At 26.7% G+C, this 25,477-nt stretch overlaps 1 protein-coding gene across 3 annotated transcripts in view; it reads right to left on the bottom strand.

The window, feature by feature from the left end:
- LOC100200374 (PTB domain-containing adapter protein ced-6) overlaps positions 1-24,367 on the bottom strand; it is a 35,012-nt gene extending 10,645 nt beyond the window's left edge. The window contains exons 1-4 of one of the 3 annotated variants that reach the window (XM_065810816.1): positions 24,313-24,367; positions 20,680-20,758; positions 20,448-20,521; positions 1,114-1,185 (exon numbers count right to left, since the gene is read on the bottom strand). In XM_065810816.1, coding sequence (XP_065666888.1) covers positions 1,114-1,185; positions 20,448-20,521; positions 20,680-20,683 — 150 coding nt within the window. In that variant the 5' untranslated portion in view covers positions 20,684-20,758; positions 24,313-24,367. Of the gene's footprint in view, positions 1-1,113; positions 1,186-20,447; positions 20,522-20,679; positions 20,759-20,951; positions 21,153-24,312 lie in introns of those variants that run through there. The other 2 variants (XM_065810815.1, XM_065810814.1) reach the window with 2 other exon arrangements.
- Between the last annotated feature and the right edge of the window lie 1,110 nt (positions 24,368-25,477).

Here is a 25,477-nt window from a genome sequence, read left to right as displayed (position 1 = left end):
TAAATTTTTGCATGATAATATATTATGTATACAAATATTTTTGAATCAAAGATATTAAAATCAACATGCAGATAACAACATGATAAGACATGGAAAGAAACTTAAAAAAAAACGCAATAAAAGAAATTATCATTGAATTCTAAACAGTCAATAGTAAATAATGGCTAAACAGTCAATAGTGAATAATGGAGTTATTTTGAGATTTATTAACATCAACGATTGTTTAAAAAAACATAATGGAGTTACTTCTGGGTTCATTAACATCAACGATTGTTTAAAAAAAGTAGCTTCTCTGAGAGCAAGAAAAAAAAATAAAAACAGAATGAAAAAAGTCCTAAGACTTGGAACAAAATGAAAAATGCTGATGCACCAAATAAAATATGGTAAAAGTTACTTAACAATTATAAATAATTTTAATAATGTTTGTTGTAGAGAACTTTAGTTAGTGTCATAAAATTTACGTACTTATTTAATATTATGTTAAGTAATGTTAAATTAGTTTGTAGTTTGAATAACACATTTTGTTTACAAAATTATCAATCAAAATTGATTGAAAATTCAACCTTTTTTTTTAAAAATATTAATTCACCTCCCCAAGGCCATGAAGGCCACTACGGTTAAGGAGGTTACTTTTAACTGTGGCTACAACCCTCTCTCAACTCTTTAACTCCAAAACTGGAACCTTGACAAACAATGCTGCAGTGCAGAGAAACAAGTTGAGCACAGTACTACCAGAGTACAAGGTGGGAATTGAACTTGGAACTTCTTGCTTATGAGGTGAGTGCTCAACCACTACACCACTACTGAACATTTAGCCACATTATCAGTGCAAATTAACTTTGCAAAAAACCAATGACATATCATAAGCTGGTTCTGGCAAATCTCTATTAGTTGTCCTAACACACATATAGTGATACAACTTATCACAGATTTCACATTTAATTCCAATTTTGCTACCTAAACTCTAGTTGCCACTTGAACTCTTGTTGCTACCTGCACTCTTGTTGCTACCTGCATTCTTGTTGTTAACTCCAAATTTATCAGTTTCATAATAATAAAAAAAAACTTTACTAAATTAAAAAAATAATAAACTTATGTAAAAAAACAAAATACCTTTAACTTTCTAATGGCTTCTTTAATAATTTCAACTCCTTTTGATTTTTGTACAGGTATGCATCCTAAATACTTAAAACATTAAAAAATTTATTGAAAAACTTTTGTTTATATTTGCACTACATTATATTTTTGAGTCATATTAAATTTGAACTTAATTAGCTTTAAAAGAGTTGATAGATGTTTTGAGTTAACACAAAATTTATTTTGTTGAGTTTTAGCCCATATAAAGGCTGATATTTGACCTAAGGTGGGGCTGGCTTCTATAATACTAGACCAGGGTAGAAGGATGATCTATAACCTACAAAGGGCATTTATTATTAGTGATGTGCCATCAGCTAATGCTGATTGTGGCTAATAATAGGTTTAATGTATTCAATTAAGAGTATTATAATAACATTAAGGATTTAAACTACATATTTAACATGTACTATTCATCAAAAGTGATTCAGCCTACTAGCCTGTGCTATTGGTAGCCAGCAACCAATTAATCAGCTTAACCATTGGCCAATGGCATCGGTTGATTATTCGGAATAGGCCGATGCATCAGTATTGGCTATTAAGCCAAACCAAACTGGTGCATAGGCACACATATATACAAGTTGCATACCTAATATTAAGATATTACCTTTATATACATACATTAAACTATAATTAGCCTCAATCGGCCTTTGCCGATGGCACATCACTATTTATTATACTAAAAAATATATAATTTTGTTTAAAAAAATTGTCTGGGTAAAAGTAATTTTAAAAATTAAAGTAAGCAAATAATAGTGCCAACCTAAATCAGCAGAAGGTTTTCTTAAATTAATTTATTTTTCTATTTAAAAGGTTATGCCTCATATAATAAGGTAAAAAATATTAGAAATTTAGACTTGTTTTTGCAATTTCCAAATAATAATGGGTTATTGTGCCTCTTAGTCAAAAAATTATATTCTACTCTTTGACAAGCTAAAGTTAAAAACTTTTAATACTTTGTATACTTATGGCAACCAGATAAATTCAAACCAACATTAGGTAATAAAGTGAATTAAACACTTGCAACAGGTTGTTAAAAAATTAGCTTTTTTAAAAAATTACTTATTGAAATTAGAAAATAATGTTAATGGTTGAAGAATTTTATATACTTCTTTTTAGAGATTCTATAACTAATAAATCAAAAAAAAAGTTAAAAGACCATTAATTTATTACACAAATTTTGGCGGAGATGTATTTTTTGAATTTTTTTGTAGTAAGATATAGAAATGATTACTTATAAGATTAGTGTCTAACTTTGATTTGTTTTGTATAAACTTAGAGAATGCAATATTTTAATCACAATATATTATTGCTGAACTTAATACTGTTGCTACCCATTTGTGCCTGTTTGACACAGAGTTTTTAGCATGCTTGGCCTTTTAATATTTCTCTTTATATTTTCGACCGCACAATATTAGGTATTCTTAAATCTGTTAATATCTGCTTAATCAGTAATAAGATCAAAAACTTTTTAATTTTTATCTTCTGTAGTAATGGATAAATCTTATGTTATTTTTAAATTAGTATAGTAACTTTAAAAGTCAGGTAATTTATTTAATTAATGCATTTTAATAATAATGCAATTCAAGTCATTTGTCAATTGTATTTAAAGTATATTAATCTGCAATTTTTATTATAAAGTATATTAATCTGTAACTTTTATTTTCAAAAATTAGAAGACAATGATGACTCTAGAAGACAATGCTCTTTTCAAAGGTCAAAAGATCAAACTCTTGATAAAGTAAGTGTTTATCTCCAAAACCCTTGCATCTCACATGATCAACTCTATGTTGCATATTCAAGAATAGGATCATTTAATACCTTGCTTTTAAAAAGTTACAAAAAATTTGTTTGCTTTTGTAATATTAAAAACCAGGTTGTTTTGATTGTTTAATTATTAAAGTTGATAAACATTCATTACGAGGTATGTCATTGAACAAATATTACAAATATAAAGTTGTATTTGTTAATGTTTCTAATTCATATATACTTTTTAATTTATATATTTAATTATTTTTATGTATTGATTATTATGTTTATATGTGTTCAGGTTATATGGGTTTGTGAGTGTGTTAATATTTTTTATATATGAATTGATTCTATGTAACATAGTATGTTTGTGATGTGTTATAATGTCATGTGTTTATAGTTTGTAAGTGGTTATTATGTTGTTTGCATGGTTTCAAATTGTAGTGACTTAGCTTAGTTTACAGCAAAAGTGTTGATCTTGCTAGCCAAGTGGTGTACTTTGCTATAATGTGACTTGGCTTTGTTGAGAGCAAGAATCTTGTCCCTACTGTGTGTACTGTCATGATGAAAGTGGTGTACTGTCATGATGAAACACATAAATTAAATCTGTATGTAGTTAGTGTATTCAAAAAATCTGTTGAAAAATATTGTTGAAAGAATGTGTTTAAAAGAAATGTTGAAAAGATAGTTTTTAATATCTATAATTTTTTTAATATTTATAATTTTAAGTAAATTTTATTGAAAAGACCCTAACCCTGAGGGATAGGGTTAGGGTATATACTTCATTAAATATTTATATACAGTTAATTTTTAAGTAAATTTTGTTGAAAAGATATACAGGGGAGATGGGGGCACCTTGATCTGTGGGGCAGCTTATTATATCTGCGTGACGTCATAAGTTGCTATCCGCATAGACTTCCGGCTATTTATTTTCGTTGTTGTTTTGCAAAAAACAATAATTTTATATTAATTATATTTATTATAAATAGATGATGTAGCGCAAAAAGATCAAGGTGCCCCACAGATCAAGGTGCCCCCATCTCCCCTACTCTGTTCCTTTTTGTTAACAATTTTGTTATTCAAATTTAATTTAACATTTTGTTAATTAAAAAAAAAATTTGTTTTAAAAATAAATACTCTTCTTTTTTGTTAACAATTTATGCTTTTATTGATAAATAAATTTTGTTAAAAAATTTTTTAATAATAGCTCTACCCCAATTTTAATAATAGCTCCACCATTTAAAAGTTTCTATTTTCCTTCATTAAATAATTTTAACTTAAATTTATTGTTTTTTTTTATAAAGGTTATATACAAAGTGTTATAACATAAGTTTTAATTAAACTTCTCTCATTAAATTTTCAGGATTTTTTGTATTGAGAATATATTCTCCATAATAATATTTAAATGTTTTACATATATATATATATATATATATATATATATATATATATATATATATATATATATATATATATATATATATATATACATACATTTTAATTTTTCTGCATTGTATTATTGACTTTTTTCTTTAGAATATTATTTATGTAAAAAAAATTAAAATAGTTCAAGAAGTTTCAATATTTCAAGTTTCTTCACTTGAAGCAAATATATGATTGTTTATAGAGGTTTTCTATTATTAGTTTTGTATTTACTTAATTATTGCAAATCTTGCATTAAATGCATTTCAAAGTAATTGATTACATTTCACCGTTCAATGCTAGCAGGACTTGCTGAGGAGACAGGCCTTATAATTTTTTCAACTTGCTTTATTTATGAGTTTACCTGTAAAAAATTTATAATTTTTTTAATTACTTTTTAATGTCTTTTTTGATTGAATACTAATAATATTTTGTCAATAATTAATAAGAACTACCTTAAATATATAACATTACTCAGTTAAAAAGATTATACCAATTTATTTATATTTTTAGTTTAAGTTCTTGATAGAAATGTTATCTTTACACGTTGCTATTATTTATTGCTATATTTGCTATAGAAATATGTTATCTTTACACATTGCTTTTAAAACATCACATTTAAATGACTAATAGTAGAGGTAGAACATAATTAGATTATTATATCATGCTCTGTTTTATTTGCTTATACTTTATTTTAGATAAGTTTAAGAAAGAAAACTAAAAGTTCAACTTTTATTATATTTACACACTCATCATCACACGCATCATTTTTATACACTCATCATCACACATACATATTTAGACACTCACACATACATATTTACACACTCATCATCACACGCATCATTTTTACACACTCCTTTGATGGTTAATTGTGTCTGATAATTTAAGAAGGGAAATTATTAGACTTCATCAAAATGAAAGAAACCAGGCTAGGCGAGATAAATTGAACCGTCGCCGAAATAAAAGAGATGCGCTTAGGCAAGCTGAGATAAATCATTGTCAAAATGAAAGAGATGAGCCTAGGCGACCGAGTTAAACCATCATTGAAATGAAAGAAATCAGCCCAGGCAAGCTGAAATAAATGTAATCAAAATGAAAGAAATCAGGAACTCAATAGGTATAATATGCATCACATAGCAAGAAATAATATTGCTATAGAAAGTAACTCGAAGAATTAAATTTGTCAGTATTGTGGTGTGAAGTTTTTAAATGAAACTCATTTTTTGTGCTGCCATTCAGGAAAAGCTGTATTAGCTCCTCTTTCTCCATATCTACCATTGTTGACTGATTTAATGACAGGAAGCCATGTTGATCATGGTGTCAATCAAAATTTTTTTAAACCGCCAAAATAGCTTCTCCCTCAAATAATGGCCCTTTCTGCTTTAGGATCTGTGGGCGAATTTTACATTGCGTTGAAAACTTAAGGCCTGCAGAAGGTGTTCTGCCCACATATTGTCAGTTATATAACTATGATCCTAATGCAGCAGTGACATTCAGAATGGAGCAACCTAGTAATGATGGTTGTATACATGAGCTAATGCAACTTTTGCAAACTTTAATTAATCAAGAAAACCCATTTGCTCTTGCATTTAAAAACATGGCAGTAGTAGAGAATGAAATCCGCCAAGCAGCTTTGGTAGACCAACTTCTGTTGTCAGAATGTCTTTGCCTGAAGGTCATGATAGACGCCGATACAATCTTCCTTCTAATGAGGAGGTTGCTATTGTGTTTGTGGGAGATGATGGTGCTTATGTTAGAAACCATGTTACTTTGTCTCAGTATTATAATTATAGGCTTGCCGTTAGACAAACTTTTAGTCCTATATTTTATGGTAAGAGCAATATGTCATTGATGCATATTTCAAAATTGAGGGACAGCACCTCGCTTTTATTAGAAATAACCAAAAGGAACTTAGAAGTGAACAATACGATGCATTGCATGAACATGTAATTAAGCATGCTAATGATCTTAATGTAAGACCAGGCCATGTTGTTATATCTTCATAAGTTGGTATTTTAAGAGCACTAAAAGAAAACTTTAAAGATGCAATGACAGTCATAAAGAAATAGGGTAAACCAGATCTATTCATTACTTTTATCTACAATCCAAAATGGAGAGAAATAGTTCAAAATTTAAACCTGGGCCCAACTGCTAATGACAGACCTGATTTAATTTGTCGGGTATTTAAAATGAAACTTAAATCTTTCTTAGAGGATATCTTTAGGCATCGAGTTTTAATGCAATAAAATATGTACATGTTGCCACATGTACATATTTTATTGCATTTTGTAAATGCTAATAAGCTAGAAACAGAAGAAGATATTGATAGTGTGATATCAGCAGAAATTCTAGACCCAACTGTTGATGCTGAACTTCATGAAATTATAAAATCATGCATGATTCATGGACATTCAATAAAAACCAAAGATTTGATTTTTATATTAAACCAAAAAAGCCCATCTATTTTTTTGATTCTTTTTAGCGTTGCTTTGTTTAAAAAGAGTTTATAATCCAAACATGCAACAAAAAATCTTGAAACTTTCACAAAAACACACAAAAAAAACATCTCTCAAAGTAAGTTTATTATTTGTTATCACCTTAGTCACATTTTTGAGTTTTTAAATAAATTAACAGAGTACATATAAATTAATGTGTAATAAGTGTTTTCAATAATTTTGTTTTATTTTTAGGTCGAATTCTTTCTTAATGTTGATCATTTCTAAAAGCCTAAGGAAGGTTTTGTTAATCTTTATACCTTTTAAGCTATATAATAAAGAAACAATTCAAATTGATTTTATAAAGTACTTCTGATACTTTTTTATGTTAAATATAATATATTTTTGCAATTTTTTTTTTTTTAATTTATATTTTTTAATTTTATCTCAAGAAAAATGTTTCTCACACAAATTTGCAAATTTTTTCTCTTTGGAATTATAGTGTTGTATGGATACATTGCTCATTTTGCTTCGTTTTTTTTTTATATTTCCATTATATTTTTATATATGAATGGAAACCACTTATACTTTTGTTACCTTGATAATTACGGATCTAGATAGTTCCAATCCCATTAAGTATTTACCAATTTTTGGTACAAAAAATAGCTATAGTAGTTTAATAGTTTGCTAAAGTGATAAAAACAAATTGAAAGAATTTAATGAGAGTTTAATGCAGAAAAGTTGCTTTAAAAAATGTTTTAAACAAATAGAGCTAACTTATTTGACATAACTAGGATTTGTGACATATTTTCTGTGTCCAATTCTCCTTTTTAAATAGAAAAGGTTTAAATTTTTATTATAGCCTCAAGCTTCTGAAAACACCGGCAGAAATGTCACATAATTGTCAACTATGTTAAAGATACTTTTTTTATGTCCACGTAATTTGTTAACTCTGCTCATTATTTTTTTTTCTTTGAAAATATTACTTCATATAGATGTATTCTTTACAGAAAAAAAAAATTTCTATAAAATAAAATCAAACTGATAGAGCTAACTCATTTGACTAGGAACTATTATTTTTGAAATTTTTATATAATTTCGCTTCATTTGAGTACCAGGTTGACATATTTTTTTTTTTGAAAGTATTAGGGACCCATTAAATATTCGAGGGTCTTGAGGGACCCCTTAAATATTTTTTATTCAAAAAAATTTTAAATCTAGTGTTTTTGTATTAGATAGAACACATTAAGGGGGTCTCTGCATATATTTTTCAAAAATGTTGTTTTTTGGGACACCTTAATATATATATATATATATATAAATATATATATATTTTTATATATATATATATATTTTTATATATATATATATATATATATATATATATATATATATATATATATATATATATATATATATATATATATATATATACATATATATATATATATATATACATATATATATATATATTTTTTGTTAATTCACCTCCCCAAGGCCCAGAAAGCCACTACAGACGAGGAGGCTACTTAATTGTGGTTATAACCCTCTCTCAACTCTATAACTCCGAAACACGAACCTTGACGAACAAGGCCGCTGCGCGGAGAAACAAGTCGAGGGCGGAACTATCAGGGATATGGTGGGGATCGAACTCGAGCACAACTTGTCTTATATATATATATATATATATATATATATATATATATATATATATATATATATATATATATATATATATATATATATATATATATATATATATATATATATATATAAGACAAGTTGTGCTCATATTAAAGAAAATGTTTAAAAAAAATGTTTGGGTTAAATTTTTTTGAATAAAACTAAATAATAAACACATACCAATAAAATTAAAATTGTCATTTTAGTCGTAGCTCGCCGTCTACATTTTATTTTGGTTCTCCGAGTCTGTATAATGTTAGCTGCAATCTGCAGACTTGAAATTTATTTCATGCGTGTTTAATTCATAACAGTTTTGGTATATGATGTCATTGAAATTTTTAATTTAAGATATCGTAGTATTTTTTCTGCCACAATCATCAAATCATGTTTATTTGTATAACTTTTTACTAAACTCCAAAAAATTTTTGTGGTACTTAAAAATAAAAAAATATATATGGTTTTGATATTTGAGTGTCACAACTTGTTTTAAACAATTTTAGGTAAAATTCTTTATCAAGATTTTTATATAAAAATATGTAAAATATTTTATATCGAATTTTTTTTGTAAAATTTTATTACGTTTTTCATCTTTTTGAAGTTTTTAAAATGACAAAATCACAATGATTTGGGTGAAAATAGAAATAGCATAGCTACATATTTTAGCATATATTCAGCAAAATACATTTGGTCAATTTTCACAATTGAGTTTTAAATGTTGAAAACTGTTCTTTCGGTAGTTTTTTAACTTATGTTAAGAGACAGGTTTTAATATGACATGCTTTAAAAATAAGACATGAATTAAGAAATGCCAAATACACAACGTTCTATAAAAGCACTCTATGATGATTTGACAATTTAAATCACTGCTTGTCTTGAATTATTGCTAAAATATGAAAATTATTGGGCTAATTAATAGTAAGCTGTCTGGATATTATGCAAGGTATAAACTGTATATAAAAGAGCACAAACATTATATACTTCACGTTTTGATTGAACTGTAAATTTTTAATCAAACGTAAAAATGACGATTTGTGCTGTTATTGGGTGCTATAGTAATGCAAACACATTGGGTTCTCTTTTTTTTTTTTTATCGATAATCCTCAGATTTGCTACTTCATAAAAAAAGGCAACTGGTGTATATAAATTTTGATGGTTCATGTTTCAGCAAGTCAAAAGAAAGATGACAAAAATAATTATTCCAAAATCAGTGCAAGTGCTGTTAAAAAGTGATAAAGATTTTCTTAAAACTTCTTGTTTTGATAATGATACCCCGACGAGAGTTTCTAGGAATGAATATCAGAACATTTGAAACGACACATACCACAGTATTAAATCCTTCTAAGGGTAAATGTTATATCCATATCCTGATGAGAATCTGGTATTATACTAGATGGTTTACAAATTTATTCAATGCTGATATATTTTTATACTCTTTCTTTGAGTATTTCTGCGCTTACTTTTCCTTATTATTATTGTTTTTATTGTTTTTTTATAATGCTGCCTGTTGTGTTTTATGTCTAACAAATTGAGGAATTTTGTAATATTATGTTAGTTGGTTTATCACATTATCCTTACCACAACGATGGCAATTATTTATAATTTTAACATTTTCTGCAAAAGTTGTTGATAAAATCATGACAATTACTCACACCAATAATAAATTAAACAGTTAAACTACTTATAGTTGTTATTCTTGCCACAATCATCATAATCATCATAATCAGATTTTGAATTTGTCTGCTTAATTTATCGATTGATTAATTTAAATTACTTTGACACACAAGAAAGTTCTGTTGTTTCTTTCTGATAAGTAGAAAGTTTTGGTTGAAACTGTAAAACCTACTCATCCCATGTATAATGTTTACTATGGGCTTGAACAGTTCAAATTAAACATAAACTAATATTAAAGTAAAGAGATAGACTGAATTGTATCATTTAAGTAAAACTAAACAGAAAATAACATAAAAAAGAAATATTTCCACTCAAATAACATTAAAAAAAACTCAACTGTATAAAACAAATTAAATGTAAAACAAATTCTTTTAATAATTAAATTAAATGTAAAACAAATTCTTTTAATAAATCATTTAAATTAAATTTAAATATATATGTGCTAAATATAACACAAACAGCTGCACCATACCATAAACACTTAATTTAAACATAAACAAAACTTAGAACAAACAATAAACTGTATAAAATTAAAGTAAATGTAAATTAAAAGAATAAATAATGCAACCTAAATAAAATATAAATTAAATATATAATGAATATTTGCAGTTAAAATACACATTTTAGTAAATAATTTTACTAAAACGTATATTTTAATTCAAGTTTAAAGTGAATATAAAAGGAGTGACTTGAATGAACTATATAAATTAAAATAATTAGAAACTAAATATAAAACAAATTATTTTACTAATAACCATATAAATCAAACTAAATTAAAGTTAAAACGGATACTTGTACTTAAATATACAAAAGTTAGTTATAATATAAATATAAAACGAAGAATCGCATTAAACCATTTAAACTAAATGTAAACTAAACATAAAGCGAACAATCTATTAAACCATATAAACTAATTATAAAATGAGAAACCGCATCATACTGCCTTGATATTTCCTTCGGCTGCAAACTCTAATAATAACAAAATATGTATAATTGTGTAATGATTTTGGCTTCTAAAACAAAATAAACTGAAAGCAATTAAAAAATAAAATTCATTTAATAATAAGATGGATATACGGTTTCTACTTTCTTCTCTTAATTACTTGTTATAACATCTGTTTAAAATAGTATAACTAGTACACTAATCTTTATCTAATATAATCAATCACTACTTTTCTCTAATAAGTTCCACTAGTGGCTAGACTTTTTCTAGTTGCGAACTTTAAATAGAGATAACAATTTCTCCCTAATATATACTGCAGTTTATACAAATTAATTATTAATTAAAACATCATTTTGATGGCTTCATAAATGTTGAAAAAAAAATCTTATTGCTTAAAAAAAAAAAAAAGATGTAGAATATATAATGAAGGCAACTTTATGTAGGAGGTCACCATAAAAATCTTATTTAACATTTTATCTTAATTTTATTTAGCTCTTGAACAAAACAGGAAGACATTAGCCACCATAAATAAAATATTCTATAAAAAAGAAATATAGCATTTTTTATTACTTGTACGAAAATCATATGTTCAAGAAATAATGCCTTTTTAAAAAAATCTAAACAACCATATTAACGATACAATTACTTAAAAATGATCTTGACAGTTATTAAAAACAAGTTGCGCTAAAAAATAATAAAAACAATATATTACTTTATTTTTAATTGTATCATAAATACTTTTTTTGATTTAGTAAAAATTATACTAATATTTGATTTGCTGTTTGTAGGGGAAAAAATACATATATCTTAATAAAAAAAAAAAGATATCTTAAAAAAAAATTAACGATGACATCATATACCAAAACTGTTATGATTTAAACACGCATGAAATAAATTATTAAGTCTGCAGATTGCAGCTAACATTATACAGACTTGGAGAACTAATAAAAAATGGAGATGGCAAGCTCTGACTAAAATGATTATTTTAATTTTATTGGTTACGCATTTATTATTTAGTTTTAATCAAAAAAATTAAGCCTAAACATTTTTTTTAACATTTTCTTTAATATAAACACAACTTGTCTCGGCACCTGGGGATCCCTTTAAAGTGTTTGAGGTCGGCAACAATTTGTCGACCTCAAAAAACTTGGTAAGACCTTTGTATCAAATTTTTTTTGTCAACCTGATGCCGACCTCTAAAAGATTAAGGTCAGCAAATTATTGTCAACCTCATTTTTCCTAATTCTGAGAGTTGTATATATATATATGTGCAATTCCATTTTTAACTTATGTTACACGCAAAACAACTTTATCAAATATCTGCCTATTTAAACTGTTTATTAAAATTTTAGCTATTTTGTATGAAAGCTGTTAGTCTAAAGAATAAAATAAGGTAAAAAGTTTTGAGTCCAAGTTTTGAGTCTGGTCAAAAGAGGGAGAACTTATTACTGAAAATGCCACTTAACTTACATTACATGGAAAACCAGGTAAAAAAATTGCTTCAACTTTTAAGGCAGATTTTTGCGAATCAGTAAAGCCGTTTATATTAAAAACTTTCAGAAGATGTTAAAAATTCTATGCCAATTTAAAAAATATATAAAATTTTATTTCATATATTTTTTAAATTGGCATAGAGGTGACTGGCTAAGGAAAATAAACTGGATTTTTTGATACTATATATTTAACTTACGTTACACCACTTGTTAGGGTTGATATTATATACTTAACTTACGTTACACCACTTACGATGCCAAGCGACATCATGGATTTTGTATCAACTATTATTAGGAGTTGAAGTTATGTAACAAAAGAATTGCAAAAGTATTGAACTCATTCATTAAAAATTATTAACAAAAGGAAATTATAAAAAACTGTGGCACTCTTCCTGAGTGATTTTTCATAACATTTATGAAAGTTATCAAATTGAAAACAGTATTAATGCATATTTATTAATACTTGTTTGAGTCGTTTAAATAAGAAAATCATTGATTTATCAAAGTTTTTACTTACACTCCTTACGTTTACGCATATCGCCTTATTTTCATCAGGTTGAATTTTAAAAATGTTACAAATTTACATTTAAACTTTTCAGAATATTTTTGATGAAAAAACTGCTATTACAGTTTAGGAGGGAGAAGGGTTCAGGTATATGTGATCATTTGCGACAGGAGGGAAGGGGTTAATTGTCAATTATAGGGTGAATTGTCAAATATAGGGTGACGTGTTATAGAATTGTCAAATATAGGGTGACGTGCTTTATGGATGGCCCATAATTACATTTACAGACAATTTGTTTTACTAAAACAAAAATAATAAAGATTCTAACTTTTTTTTTTTTTTTATATTAAGAGAATAGCAAATAAATTGTTTTATCTTTTTTTTTTTAATGCCTAAATACAAATATTTATAAAATTCTTATTTTTATTTATTTATATGTATTTATATGTCAACCAAAACAAGAATGTATAAACAAATAAAAAAGCAATAATATAAATAATTTTAATTAACATTAAAAAAATAGAACTTTTTTTTCTTCTAAATTCTCCTAATATAAAAAGTCTCAGTTAGAACCTTGTCATACCAACGCGACAAAATAAGAATTACTTAATGACACAATTCATTTTGAAAACAAAAACTTAACAAAAAAGCGCCAGAACTTTAGTAAATGCATGTAGTTTTAACTTACATTACACAATTTCAAAATAAAAATGTGCTTCAAGTAAGCATCGTTATTCAAAACTTTAAATTTAAAAATGTAACATTTAACAATCTTTCACATATATTATTAAAAAACTTTTTTTTTGTTTTCACTATTAAATCATCACTATTAAATTTAGTTAAAAAAAAGTTTTTTAACTAAATTTAATAGTGATGTGCCATCAGCAAAGGCCGATTGAGGCTAGTTATAGGGTTTAATATATGTATATAAAGGTAATATTTTAATATTAGGTATGCAACTTGTAAATATAAGGTGTGCCTATGCACCAGTTTGGTTTGGCTCAATAGCCGATACTGATGCATCGGCCAATGCCGATTAATCAACCGATGCCATCGGTTAATGGTGAAGCCAATTAATTGGTTGCTGGCTACCAATAGCATAGGCTAGTAGGTCGAATCACTTCTGATGAATAGGTACATGTTAAATATGTAATTTAAATCCTTAATGTTATTATAATACCCTTAAACAAATACATTAAAGCTATTATTAGCCACAATCGGCATTAGCCAATGGCACATCACTAAAATTTAAGGAAAAAAAAAAAACTTAATCGTGTCTTTGTTAAACTTACATTATATGAAAATTGCGATATTTCTTTCGTTATTTTCTTAAAATATATATATTTTATATACATTTTAAGAAATTAACAAAAGAACTATTGTACAAAATCTGACAAACAACAATTTGAACATGTTAGCTCCATTTTCATGCTAAATTAATTCCAATTATACAAATAAATTTAGTTGAAATCATAATAAAGTGGTTGAAATCATAATTACCTTATGTTATTTTGTTTGAAGTTGTTAATTTAGGCGCAAAAAGATAGGATTTTGGGTAGTTCATGTCAATTGACTCAGGCCATGCCATCATACATCTCAGATTTTGCTGATTTTTATTCACTTGGTAAAATAAGAATTACTTAAAAATTTTAACCTCTAGCTCCAAGAAAATCCTGATATATGACCATTTTGCTTTTAGCAGATATCAGCTAGGCTTCTCTTGTCCCCTCAGAACCATAATGTTTATTTAGAGATTTCAAATCACATAACTTTAAAAATATTTGACCTTTTTACTTAAAAATTTGGAGCTAGCTATTTTCAGGGGTAAAGAATCTAACAAAATAATCAGAAAAAATTATTATTAAGTATCTGTAATTATCAATTTAAATAAAAATAGGCAATTTTTTATTTTGATGTCTGAGAAAAAACCATGTAGCCATGTAGTTATAAAAAAAATTATAACACATCATTCTACATTCTTTTATCATTCAGAAAATATAAGGATTTTGATCTGCAAATATTCAGATTTCCATATATAGATAATAGGGCATGGTGCCCACTTTTTTGTAGTGAAGTATTGCTATTGATTTTTTACTACCTTCCAGACTAGCTGGAGCTCTGGATTTTTCATATTTATGTAGTGCTGATGAACTTGCATGTTAAAATTATATCCGGGCCCAAGACACAAGGGCCCGGATATAATTTTAAGGGCAGACGACTAGGGGGTCCATGGGGCTGGGGCATTAGAGGCCAGGCCATGCCCCAAATATTTTCTCAAAAAAAAAACTTTTTTTTCTATTTTAAGCAAAGATAACTTTGAAATAGTGTCTTTTTTTTGGTTTATACTTGTTCAATTTGGTTGTTTTATTCTATTATCTTTCTTAAAATGTCATAAGAAAGTTCATATGTATATAATATTATTATATTATATATATAATAAGTTCATATGTATATAAGTTCATATGATATTTTTTAATGCTAAAAGGTTAACAGCAATTTGTTTAATTAACTAAAATCCAAAGGTAAAAAAAAAAAAACATATAAAATTACATCAATAAAAAATAAAGTTATTAGCATTTAAAATCATTATTTCAATTAATATTTTTTTATTCTAAAATGTTAACATTAACATATACAGTTAATTTCTGGTAAGTTAAACACTGGTTAACTCAAACTTTTGTTATCTTGAACTGTTTTCTATAGTCATTTGAAAGCAAAAACAATTGTTTTATTTCACATAAATTGAACATTTGTTTAGTCAAACTGTTTTCTTTGGTCTCTTGGAGAACTACTTTACTATTGCAGTTTGGAGGTTTGTCTTAACAGGAATTTACTGCACTCTCTTAAAAGATTTTAAGAAAGATCATTGAAAATAGAATGATCAAAAGCCAAATGGAACAAGAATAAACATAAATAAAAAAACTTTTTGCAGACAATATTTTCAAATTTATCTTTACTTTGTTGAATATGAAAAAAAAAATTAAGTGCAGCATGGCCTCCAGTGATTCAGCTTTATGCACCCCCTGGTCGTCTTCCCAGGAAACAGTTTAAACACATGCTAACTAGGACTACACAAATGCTGAAAGTTTTAGGACTCCAGTTTGTCAATTCATTATTCAAAAGCCACCAACACGAATCAATTGCAATTTCATTATTCAAAAGCCACCAACTTCACCATCCTCCAAACTCGATTGACATTCATTCAGCCTTCTCAAAGCACAAGGCACCAAAAATGGATCATCCCCACATCAGTAGGATATCTTAGAAGAAGAGTGGGCAATTTTTATTACTTGCTGGACATTGTTTAAGAGATGTACAAACATCAATGTTTAACATCGGTGTGATAACCTCAGCCTCCTTTATCAGCACCAATGAAACCACTACTACCTCTACCAACAATACCACTACACCTACTGTCATTTATGCCAGCGCCTCTATCAACTAAACTACTGCATCTAGCAATACCACCCTTATTGAATACCGATGTCAAAGGAGACCAACCATTGGAACATTCAACAAGATTATGTGTCCCCAAGAAATTCTACCAACCAGAAACCGGGAAATCTTTGACGTTAGACCACTTTAAGAAATGAACCTGAAAACTATGTTTATATTCTTTGACACTTAAAAACATGGAGCAGGATGTAGAAATATGAAATTATTCATTTCTTGTTATATTTGTTTTTGTGTTGTTTTTGTTTATATTTATTGTTATTCTATTTACAGAAACAAACATTGTTTAAGATTTATATTATGACCTGGAGCAATAACTAACTTTTGTTTTAAGTATGGCAAACCTAGTAGCATCAACATCGGATATAGACCCAAAACAGATATCATCAGAAAAAGAGCAAAAGCACATAAACTACAATGATTTAGACTAACTTTTAGATGTAAAAAAAAAGTTAAAATAAGTTTGAAGGAAGAAAATGTTCAGTTACTCTCATAAACTTCTAATTGTTAAACAATTGAAAAAACTTGAAAAACATATTCAGTTTAAGAACGTAGTGTTGAGCCTGAAAGTTGAAAAATGGAAAAGGGATACTTGCTAAACCTGAAGTTAAAAAAGAGTAACCTTCAAAAGATATTGTTAAACAGAAAGTCATAGAAAATTATGAACCAGTTGTTCTAATCATCAAAACACTAAGTAGATGTGCACTATTTTTTATCTGTTCTACCAAAGGGTCATTTGATATATGATATGGATTTGATGAAAACATGTGTTTGTAATAGATATTCGAAACTACATGTTTCATTTACATTCCAACTCGGCTGGTAAAATAAATTTGAAGAATTACTTGGAAAATATGTTTGAAAAGAATGATTTTGACGATCAGATCGCATACAAAGATATCAGCTAGCAAAGGTATCAGCTAGATTTTGACGATCAGATCGCAAACAAAGAGTATCAGCTGACAGAACTGCAGTTGTCACAGCCCAAGCAAGCATTACCAAGTTTATAAAAACTCAATAAAAGTAAACTTTGTGCTTATGAAAGTAAACTATGAATGGTCTTTGTCACACCTACTTTTTCAAATAAGCACAATCTTGATACTTATCAGAAGCAAAACACACCTTTCTTATCCTTATGGAATTTGCATAGAAATATAGTTTTCTTGTGCAAAATGTTGTTTAAGGATTTTACTGGCAAGATAATTGAGTTACCTTACATTAAAAAGATCAATTCAAATATAAATGCTACTGTATAATTTCTGCTACTATCAAATATGAATGCTACTGTATAATTTAATGCTACTGAATAATCTTTGCCATAAAGAAACAGCAGTTCATTGTTTTCTCACAAAGTTACTCCCTTTGGTCAAACTAACCACAATCAATAAAACAAAATACTTCAGTGAATGCGCTGTGTCAAAATAAAAAAATTACAAACATCTATTAAACTCAATAGACCACCTTGATAACAATAAAAATGCTGATCATCACTTCTTTACTCTACAAGCAGCAATTACAAATAAGATTTTTGCACCACACAAACTGTTTACAGATGTGTTAGAAGGTGATAACATATTTTATCAAGTAATGATATTAAAAACCATGAATATTATTTTATTCTCCAGAAACAATATGAAGAGATAAGCACATTCTCCAGCAGCACAGTTTTGTACCAAGTTGAAAGAAATATTTTTAAAGGAGAATCTCTGGCAATAGTCTATGATACACATTCACTGAATAATGTTAACTTGATATAAAAAGTTTCTTCAAATATTCAACCCAGTAAATAGATTGCATGCTTTTAAGATGATGAATAGTACATAGGGTTCGTGCTTGAGATTTGTAATGAAAACCATGATGTTAATGTAAAAATCATGCATAGACACAAATTAAATTTGAAATGGACTAATGATGCACAATAAAGCCAGTTTTTGTCCATTTGAGAAAATAAGATGTCAAATAATTGCTCCATCTATTAAAAGTAGAAGTAAATTAGAGATAAAGAAATAAGTGTACTTGTGTTTAATGTGTATATATATTTCTTCTTTCAGCATTGTTTTAGTTTTTATTTTAACTCTTGCAATTTAATATAACTTGCGTTATTTTTTTGTTCTGCTTTTAAACTAAAAAAGCATCACACTCAAAAGAATAAAATTATGTTATAAAATAGAGTATAGGTCATCAAATTATTTTTTGGTGATTGTCTATATATAGAACTTCCACAATAAAAAGTTTCATAAACTATTTCAACTGTTTAGACTATTTTCTATTCCAGTCTTTTCCATTTAGCCAGCACTTTAGTGCTCAAGTCTTTTTGCGCTTGCCCACATGGCTGCAAAAACTTTAACAAAAATATTAGAAGCATTTTGTTTTAAATTAGAACAAAAATTTTGTGTTCATTTGTTCAACTTTTATGAAAAATGGCTTTTTTTATCAGTTATTTTTATTTATTATTTTATCTAGTATTTACTCAAAACATTCTTTTCCCAATTTTTTTTAAATTAAATAGCAGAAAAATATTAATTTTTTAAATAGCGCAGGCTAACTGAAAAATGACAATCCTGCCAGCGCTTTCTTGTGCGCTGGCATTAAATTTCAAACGGAGAAGACTGCTATTCCTGCAAAATGAATGTAATTTATCACATTTTTCAAAAAAAGTTATATTTTGATATGCTGCCAGTGTTAAACTAACTTTTAACACATAATTTTGACTTTTACCATGAGTGGTTATCCTAAAGTGGTACACAAAAGTAACAAAAAATTTGCACTGCTTGTCAGTAGGTATTGAACAACATAAAAGTTTCCAAAACTTTTCCTAATATTGCATTATTTAGTAACTTTGAGGAAAAATAACTTAAATATTTTTCAAAGTCAGTCTAAAATAACTGAAAAATATATTATTTAAGTGAAAAACTAAATCTGTACGAATTTTTAGGTGATCACTTTTTTATTTACAAAGTTATGGTCTGTCAAAAAAAATAATAAAAAATTAATTTTGACCAGAGTTTTTTCATCAAATCCATGTAACTGTCATAACTTTTTTTGATAATTTTCACCTTTAATATACTGTATTGATCCTCTTTCTAATGATATATAACAGTATGATATTTAAACAATTTTAAATTTTTACTCAAGTACCTAACTTTATCAAATTTATCATAAATATTAGACCTAAAATTTAGGTTTAAATTAATTTACGTTAAATTAAAAAATAAATCTCCACATATGAACCCAGAATGAAGCTAAAGATCTTTCTTATTCTTTCTCACACACACACACACACACACTCACACACACACACACACATATATATATATATATATATATATATATATATATATATATATATATATATATATATATATATATATATGTATATATGTGTATATATATATATATATATATATATATATATATATATATATATATATATATATATATATATATATATATATATATATATACATATATAATTGTGTGTGCAAATACACTTAGAGGGGTATCTACGACATCCTCTTTTGTATTCAAAAAATATATTTATTTTTTTATCAGCATTTTTTATATATCCTACTAGGTCATCATCAAGTATGTGACAGATACCTTGGATTGAGTGGGTAAAAGTCCATTTGATTTTCTACTCCAGCCTTCTGGGTAAAAAGAAGAATGTTGGCCACCTTAATTTATAGATGCAATTGCTTTTACAAGAAACATCTATATAAGAATTATGTAGCTGAAAAATTTAGGAAAAAAAACACTGCAACGTCCTCCATAGTTATGTTTTCAACAAATCAAACAAATGTAAACTAATTTTTATTATTGTTGCCTAACTTTAACAAAGCACTTCTATTAAAAATCACTTAAGAAAAAAAAGTCTTAAATTCCCCAAAAATTTAGGAAATTTCAGGTTGCCAAAATATATACTTCAAAAAACAATATAAATAAAAAATAATTTATACCTTTGCTCGAAATACAACAAATCCTTCTTGAAATTTTTTTATTGTCTGTAATCTCCTTTGTGGATTGTTTTTATCTAAAACCAATAATTTTTTGTCAATATATTTAATGCATCATTTCTTGTATATGTTTAATATTAAATATGTGAATTTAGTTGTAATGTATTTACATTACAACTAAATTCACATATTCTATATTTTATATCAATAAAAAAATGTTTAATTCAAAACTTACCCATTTTATTTGTTTTATATACATCCTACTTTAAAACTGAACATGTTGTAATGATCAAATATTTTTATTAACACTAAAACTAAAAAAAAAAATCGTAATTTAAAAAACTTATAATAATAAATAATATTAATAATAATAACAATCACAATAACAATAACAACAATAATTGTAATGTTATTATTATTGTTATTATTATTGTAGCTGTTGTTATAATTATTATCATCGCCGTTATAATTTCAACATTTATATATCAATATATATTACTTGAATACCTTTTATTTAGTGATTTACGCGTTGATTTTTTATTTAGTAATGTTACTTTTCAAATCGATACACTATTATTACTCACAATAAACAAATATAGATTTTGCTTACTCGAATTTTTAACAAAGTACTTTTTGCGTCATTCATGTGCAACAACAAAATTTTGCCAAGGTGTATTCCACTGATCTCAAAATATAACTTATATTTTGAGATCAGTTATATTTTGGGATCAGTGGTGTATTCAGAGAAAATATAAACAAACGCTAGTTAATTTAATTTATGCCTTTTGATTAAAGGCATAAATAGAAACTTAACTAAATTTTAATTTTAAGACATTACCTACAAGTGTAAATTAAAATCGTATTATTATTCAAATAATCGTTACGTTTGAGAGCTATTATTTATAAATTGCTACTAATAAAAGTTAATTAACAATTATTTAATTTAAACGTATCTAATTAGATGTAATTGATTCTTAACTGTTAAGTATACGAAAAACGGCTTAATAATTTTGGAATCGATTACGAAAATACAATGCAGGTATTTAATTAAGTTAAAACATCTGGTATAGTATATAAACTTGTCCTTATAAATTTCTTATAATAAATTACAATATTTCTAGGGGTTATATATACCCTCGTTATTCAAGTAAAATAAAAAACCGTTAAAAAAAAAATAATAATAATAATAAAACTTCAATGTAATGTGTTCTTGCGTCTTAAAATGCAGGTATGTTAAATTATAAATTATTTATGAAATGAATTGAAACATTTTAATTTTCACACAATTAATGAAAAACAAAGTTTCTTATATTCAATGTAATTTTTTTAAAATAACTAAAAATATTTTGTTAGACTGAATTAATAATATAACCACAACGGGAGAGATTTAATGGAATGTGGATGGATTTACTTACAGTACAATGTTATTTGTACTGAATAATGGAGTTTTTACTAAGCAAAATGCCTGCAAACATACTAAAGATATTTTATCATCATTAAAAAAAAAATCAAAAATATCGATTAAAGATTAAAAATAAAATAAAAATCGTTGAAATTTTTCAATGTTTAATAAAAAGTTTAAAAAGACTCTGGTGGCGGGCATAAAACATAGGGCTATTTAGAGGGAGACTGCCTAAATTACTGCGTAACTGTAAAAGTGCGATTGTTGTAAATGCGAACTGGTAAGTGCAAACTTGCTTAAGTGCGAATCTTCAAAAATGTAAACTGACATAAGTGCACCTTAAGAATTTGCAAACACTGGCATAAGTGCGCATCTACATAAAATACTGCAAACACTGGCCTGAGTGCAAAGCAATTGCAATAATTTGAATAAACAATTTGACATAAGGGTAATCTAGAATAAGTGCGTCAAATGGCTTTAACTTTTTCTATGTTTGTTAAAAAAATAAAAATGTAATCTCTCTAACCAAAATCCAACAGTAAATTTATGTACATTTTGCTGATAGTGTCTTTAATATCAGTTGTAGCATATACTTTACTTTTTCATAAAAGTTTGTAGTTTATACTTATGAAGACTCGTAATGCAAGTTCGTATAATCGCACTTTAGCCAAGCTTTGCTTGCAGCAAATTTATGCCGATTCTCTCTTTTTTATTAGTTATTCGAAAATCTAACAATATTTCACAGAGCACCGCGGAAGAGTGTTTAACCAAGAAGCTCGCGCCTTTTTCTTTACCAATATTGCTTATATGGACAAACCAGCATCGAATCTCGAACCTCTATTGAGCCAGAACTCTAATCACTACGCTGCGGCCCTTGCAAATTTTCAAATTTTCAAACTTAGTCAAGCTTTGGCAACTGCTTTGCACTTATTATTAATACTCAAACCTATGCAAATTGTTTGCAAATTGTTTGCAGACTTGTATTTACGAAATCTAAACTGAAATCTAAACTGTATTCAGTTTTTAGGTCTGAAATTGTTTGTTGTACACTATGTTTATAAGGTGGTGTTTAATTAATTACGTCACGCTTTAGGGGGTTTTATAAATGACAAACGGGCATTTATAAAACCCCCTAATCATCAAACTGTATATATATCGATACTGTATATATATATATATATATATATATATATATATATATATATATATATATATATATATATATATATATATATTTATGTATATATATATATATATATATATATATATATATATATATATATATATATATATATACTATTGATAAATTTTTAATTTCAAAATTGTTAAAAATATATTTTTAAAAAAAGCAAGTAATATTTAGTTTACAAATCACCTGTCTACAATTTACTATATCAACTAACGATTGGCTAAATACTAAATCATTTAACTCGCGCCCTCGCGCAATACGCAACCTTGCCCCGCCACCTTCCTCACCCCTCCCATCCATCCCTCTGCAATTACCTGTTTACAATCTGCATTAACTAAAGACTGACTAAATACTTAATCTGCCTACGAAAACATCAAATATATTCGTTTCAACAGTTCAACATTTATTTGTTAAAAAATAAATTTCATTTAAACGATTATCTGTCCAAACTTCGAACGTCGAGAATCTGTTTAAAAACATAGACCCCGATGTAAGATTTTCGAAAAAAACGCCAAGTATCCTAGTTAACCCGAGGACTTTTGTTGTTAATCAAAAAAAAAGTGCTTTGGTTTCTCAACCATAACTTCAAATAGAAAATTATTTTCCTGATTAAGGAGTATAGCGCACTTAAAATCTTGTAAAACAAAAATACAAAAAAAAAAAAAAACTCGAGTTTTAATGCGTTTTTTTGAGCACAGTCTAGAAAACGATAAAAATAAGTTCTAAAAGAGCCTCCATAAACAGAAAAGATCTCAGCAACTCTTATCAGGTCAGTTCTATGAGTTCTTTGGGATTAGGAGTAATATTTTAAAAAGGTCAAATGCTTTTCTTTCCAACAAAATACAACCTGACCTCCTGAGTAACTTTGTATTTAAATGAGAACTGATTATTACGTTATGATTAAGTTCTTGGTCAACACTTTATATAGTCGATATTAATGATTTTCTAGAACACATTAGTAGCAAAAGCATTTTTGATTTAATAAAATGTATTCAACAAGAATATTTTCAGTGTTAACACTTCATAAAGCAAACTTAGTATGATTACATTTACTTGTAAAATAATGTATTATTTTACAAGTAAAAGTGAATTTTAAATATAAGTTATGTAAAATAGGTTACAGCATAAAATAATTTACTTTTACATTTAAAAAATATTTACCTTTTTTTAACTTACTTTCACATGTAAAAACTATTCACTTCTTTTAAATTATGTTACACAGAGTCACTTTACTTTTACATTTAATAAAATAATTTTTAAATTTAAAAAAAAACTACCTTTTTTAGTAATATAAAATAAACTCAACAATATACAATAAGCAAAAAAAAATTTAAATCAAGTAAATGTTTTTAAAAAGATTCGTTTCATTTTACATGTGAAATCAAATGGTTATTAAAAGTAAATAATATAAGATTAGTTTACATTACGTAATGTAAAATTACGTAATGTAAACTAACTTAAACCTTAACATAAGTAAAGCAAAGTCCATTTAAATTTGGCCACAGATGGTTTGGACGGATTTTTTCCAATAACGGCTTGAAAATATCATTATTTGCCCCAGACTCATGATCATTTTGACAGTTAAAACCATCCCTGTTAAATCAACCATGTCGGTCTATTATCGTACTTGTTGTGAAAATCATTTTTAGCGTCAAACCATCTCAAAATTTTATCTTTAATCAGGTTATTACAAGTCTTAAGATGGCACAATTGTTTTTAGGAAAATTTAACTGACGAAAGGTTACATCAAAACTACGTAAATAAACATCATTATGTTATTGCATTTTTATAAAAGTTACCTATTCCGTCTAATAAATAATTGTCTAATAACATCAAAACTACGTAAATAAACATCATTATGTTATTGCATTTTTATAAAAGTTACCTATTCCGTCTAATAAATAATTGATGAATGCAGTACATGTATTTAAAATAAACAACTTAAATTTTTATTAGTTCATAATAAATTCTTGAGTAATTGGATGTAAAAATAAAAATATAACAATACAATACAAGGCCCCAAACCGTTAGCCCTCCCCCCAGCCCCAAATAGGAGGGCAACAAGTCAAAGTTGGATTTTTTTTTCAATCTTAAACTCAATTTATATTCATCAACGAATTTGAAATTTGATTCAATAATCTCTTGTTTTCTCGGCTTTTATGACCTTGTAAAGTTTACACCCCCTCAAAATGAGGGGGTTGTAAACTTTATAAAGTCATAAAAACCGATCAACAAGAGGTTATTGAATCAAATTTGAAATTTGTCAATGAATATAATTTAATTTTAAGATTGAAAAAGAAATCCAAATTTGACTTGTTGCTCTCCTATTTGGGGCTGGGGGGGGCTAACGTTTTGGGGTTTTTGTTGTTCCCAGTCCTCATATATATACATACTTAAATATAGAGTTTTCTTCATTTTTCAAAGTTGCTTAGCTTAAACATC

This window comes from Hydra vulgaris, chromosome 11 (assembly GCF_038396675.1).
Source record: "Hydra vulgaris chromosome 11, alternate assembly HydraT2T_AEP".
NCBI classification, from domain to species: domain Eukaryota; kingdom Metazoa; phylum Cnidaria; class Hydrozoa; order Anthoathecata; family Hydridae; genus Hydra; species Hydra vulgaris.
Note: the sequence above shows the minus strand (reverse complement) of the source record. Positions and strands in the feature narration are given on the sequence as shown.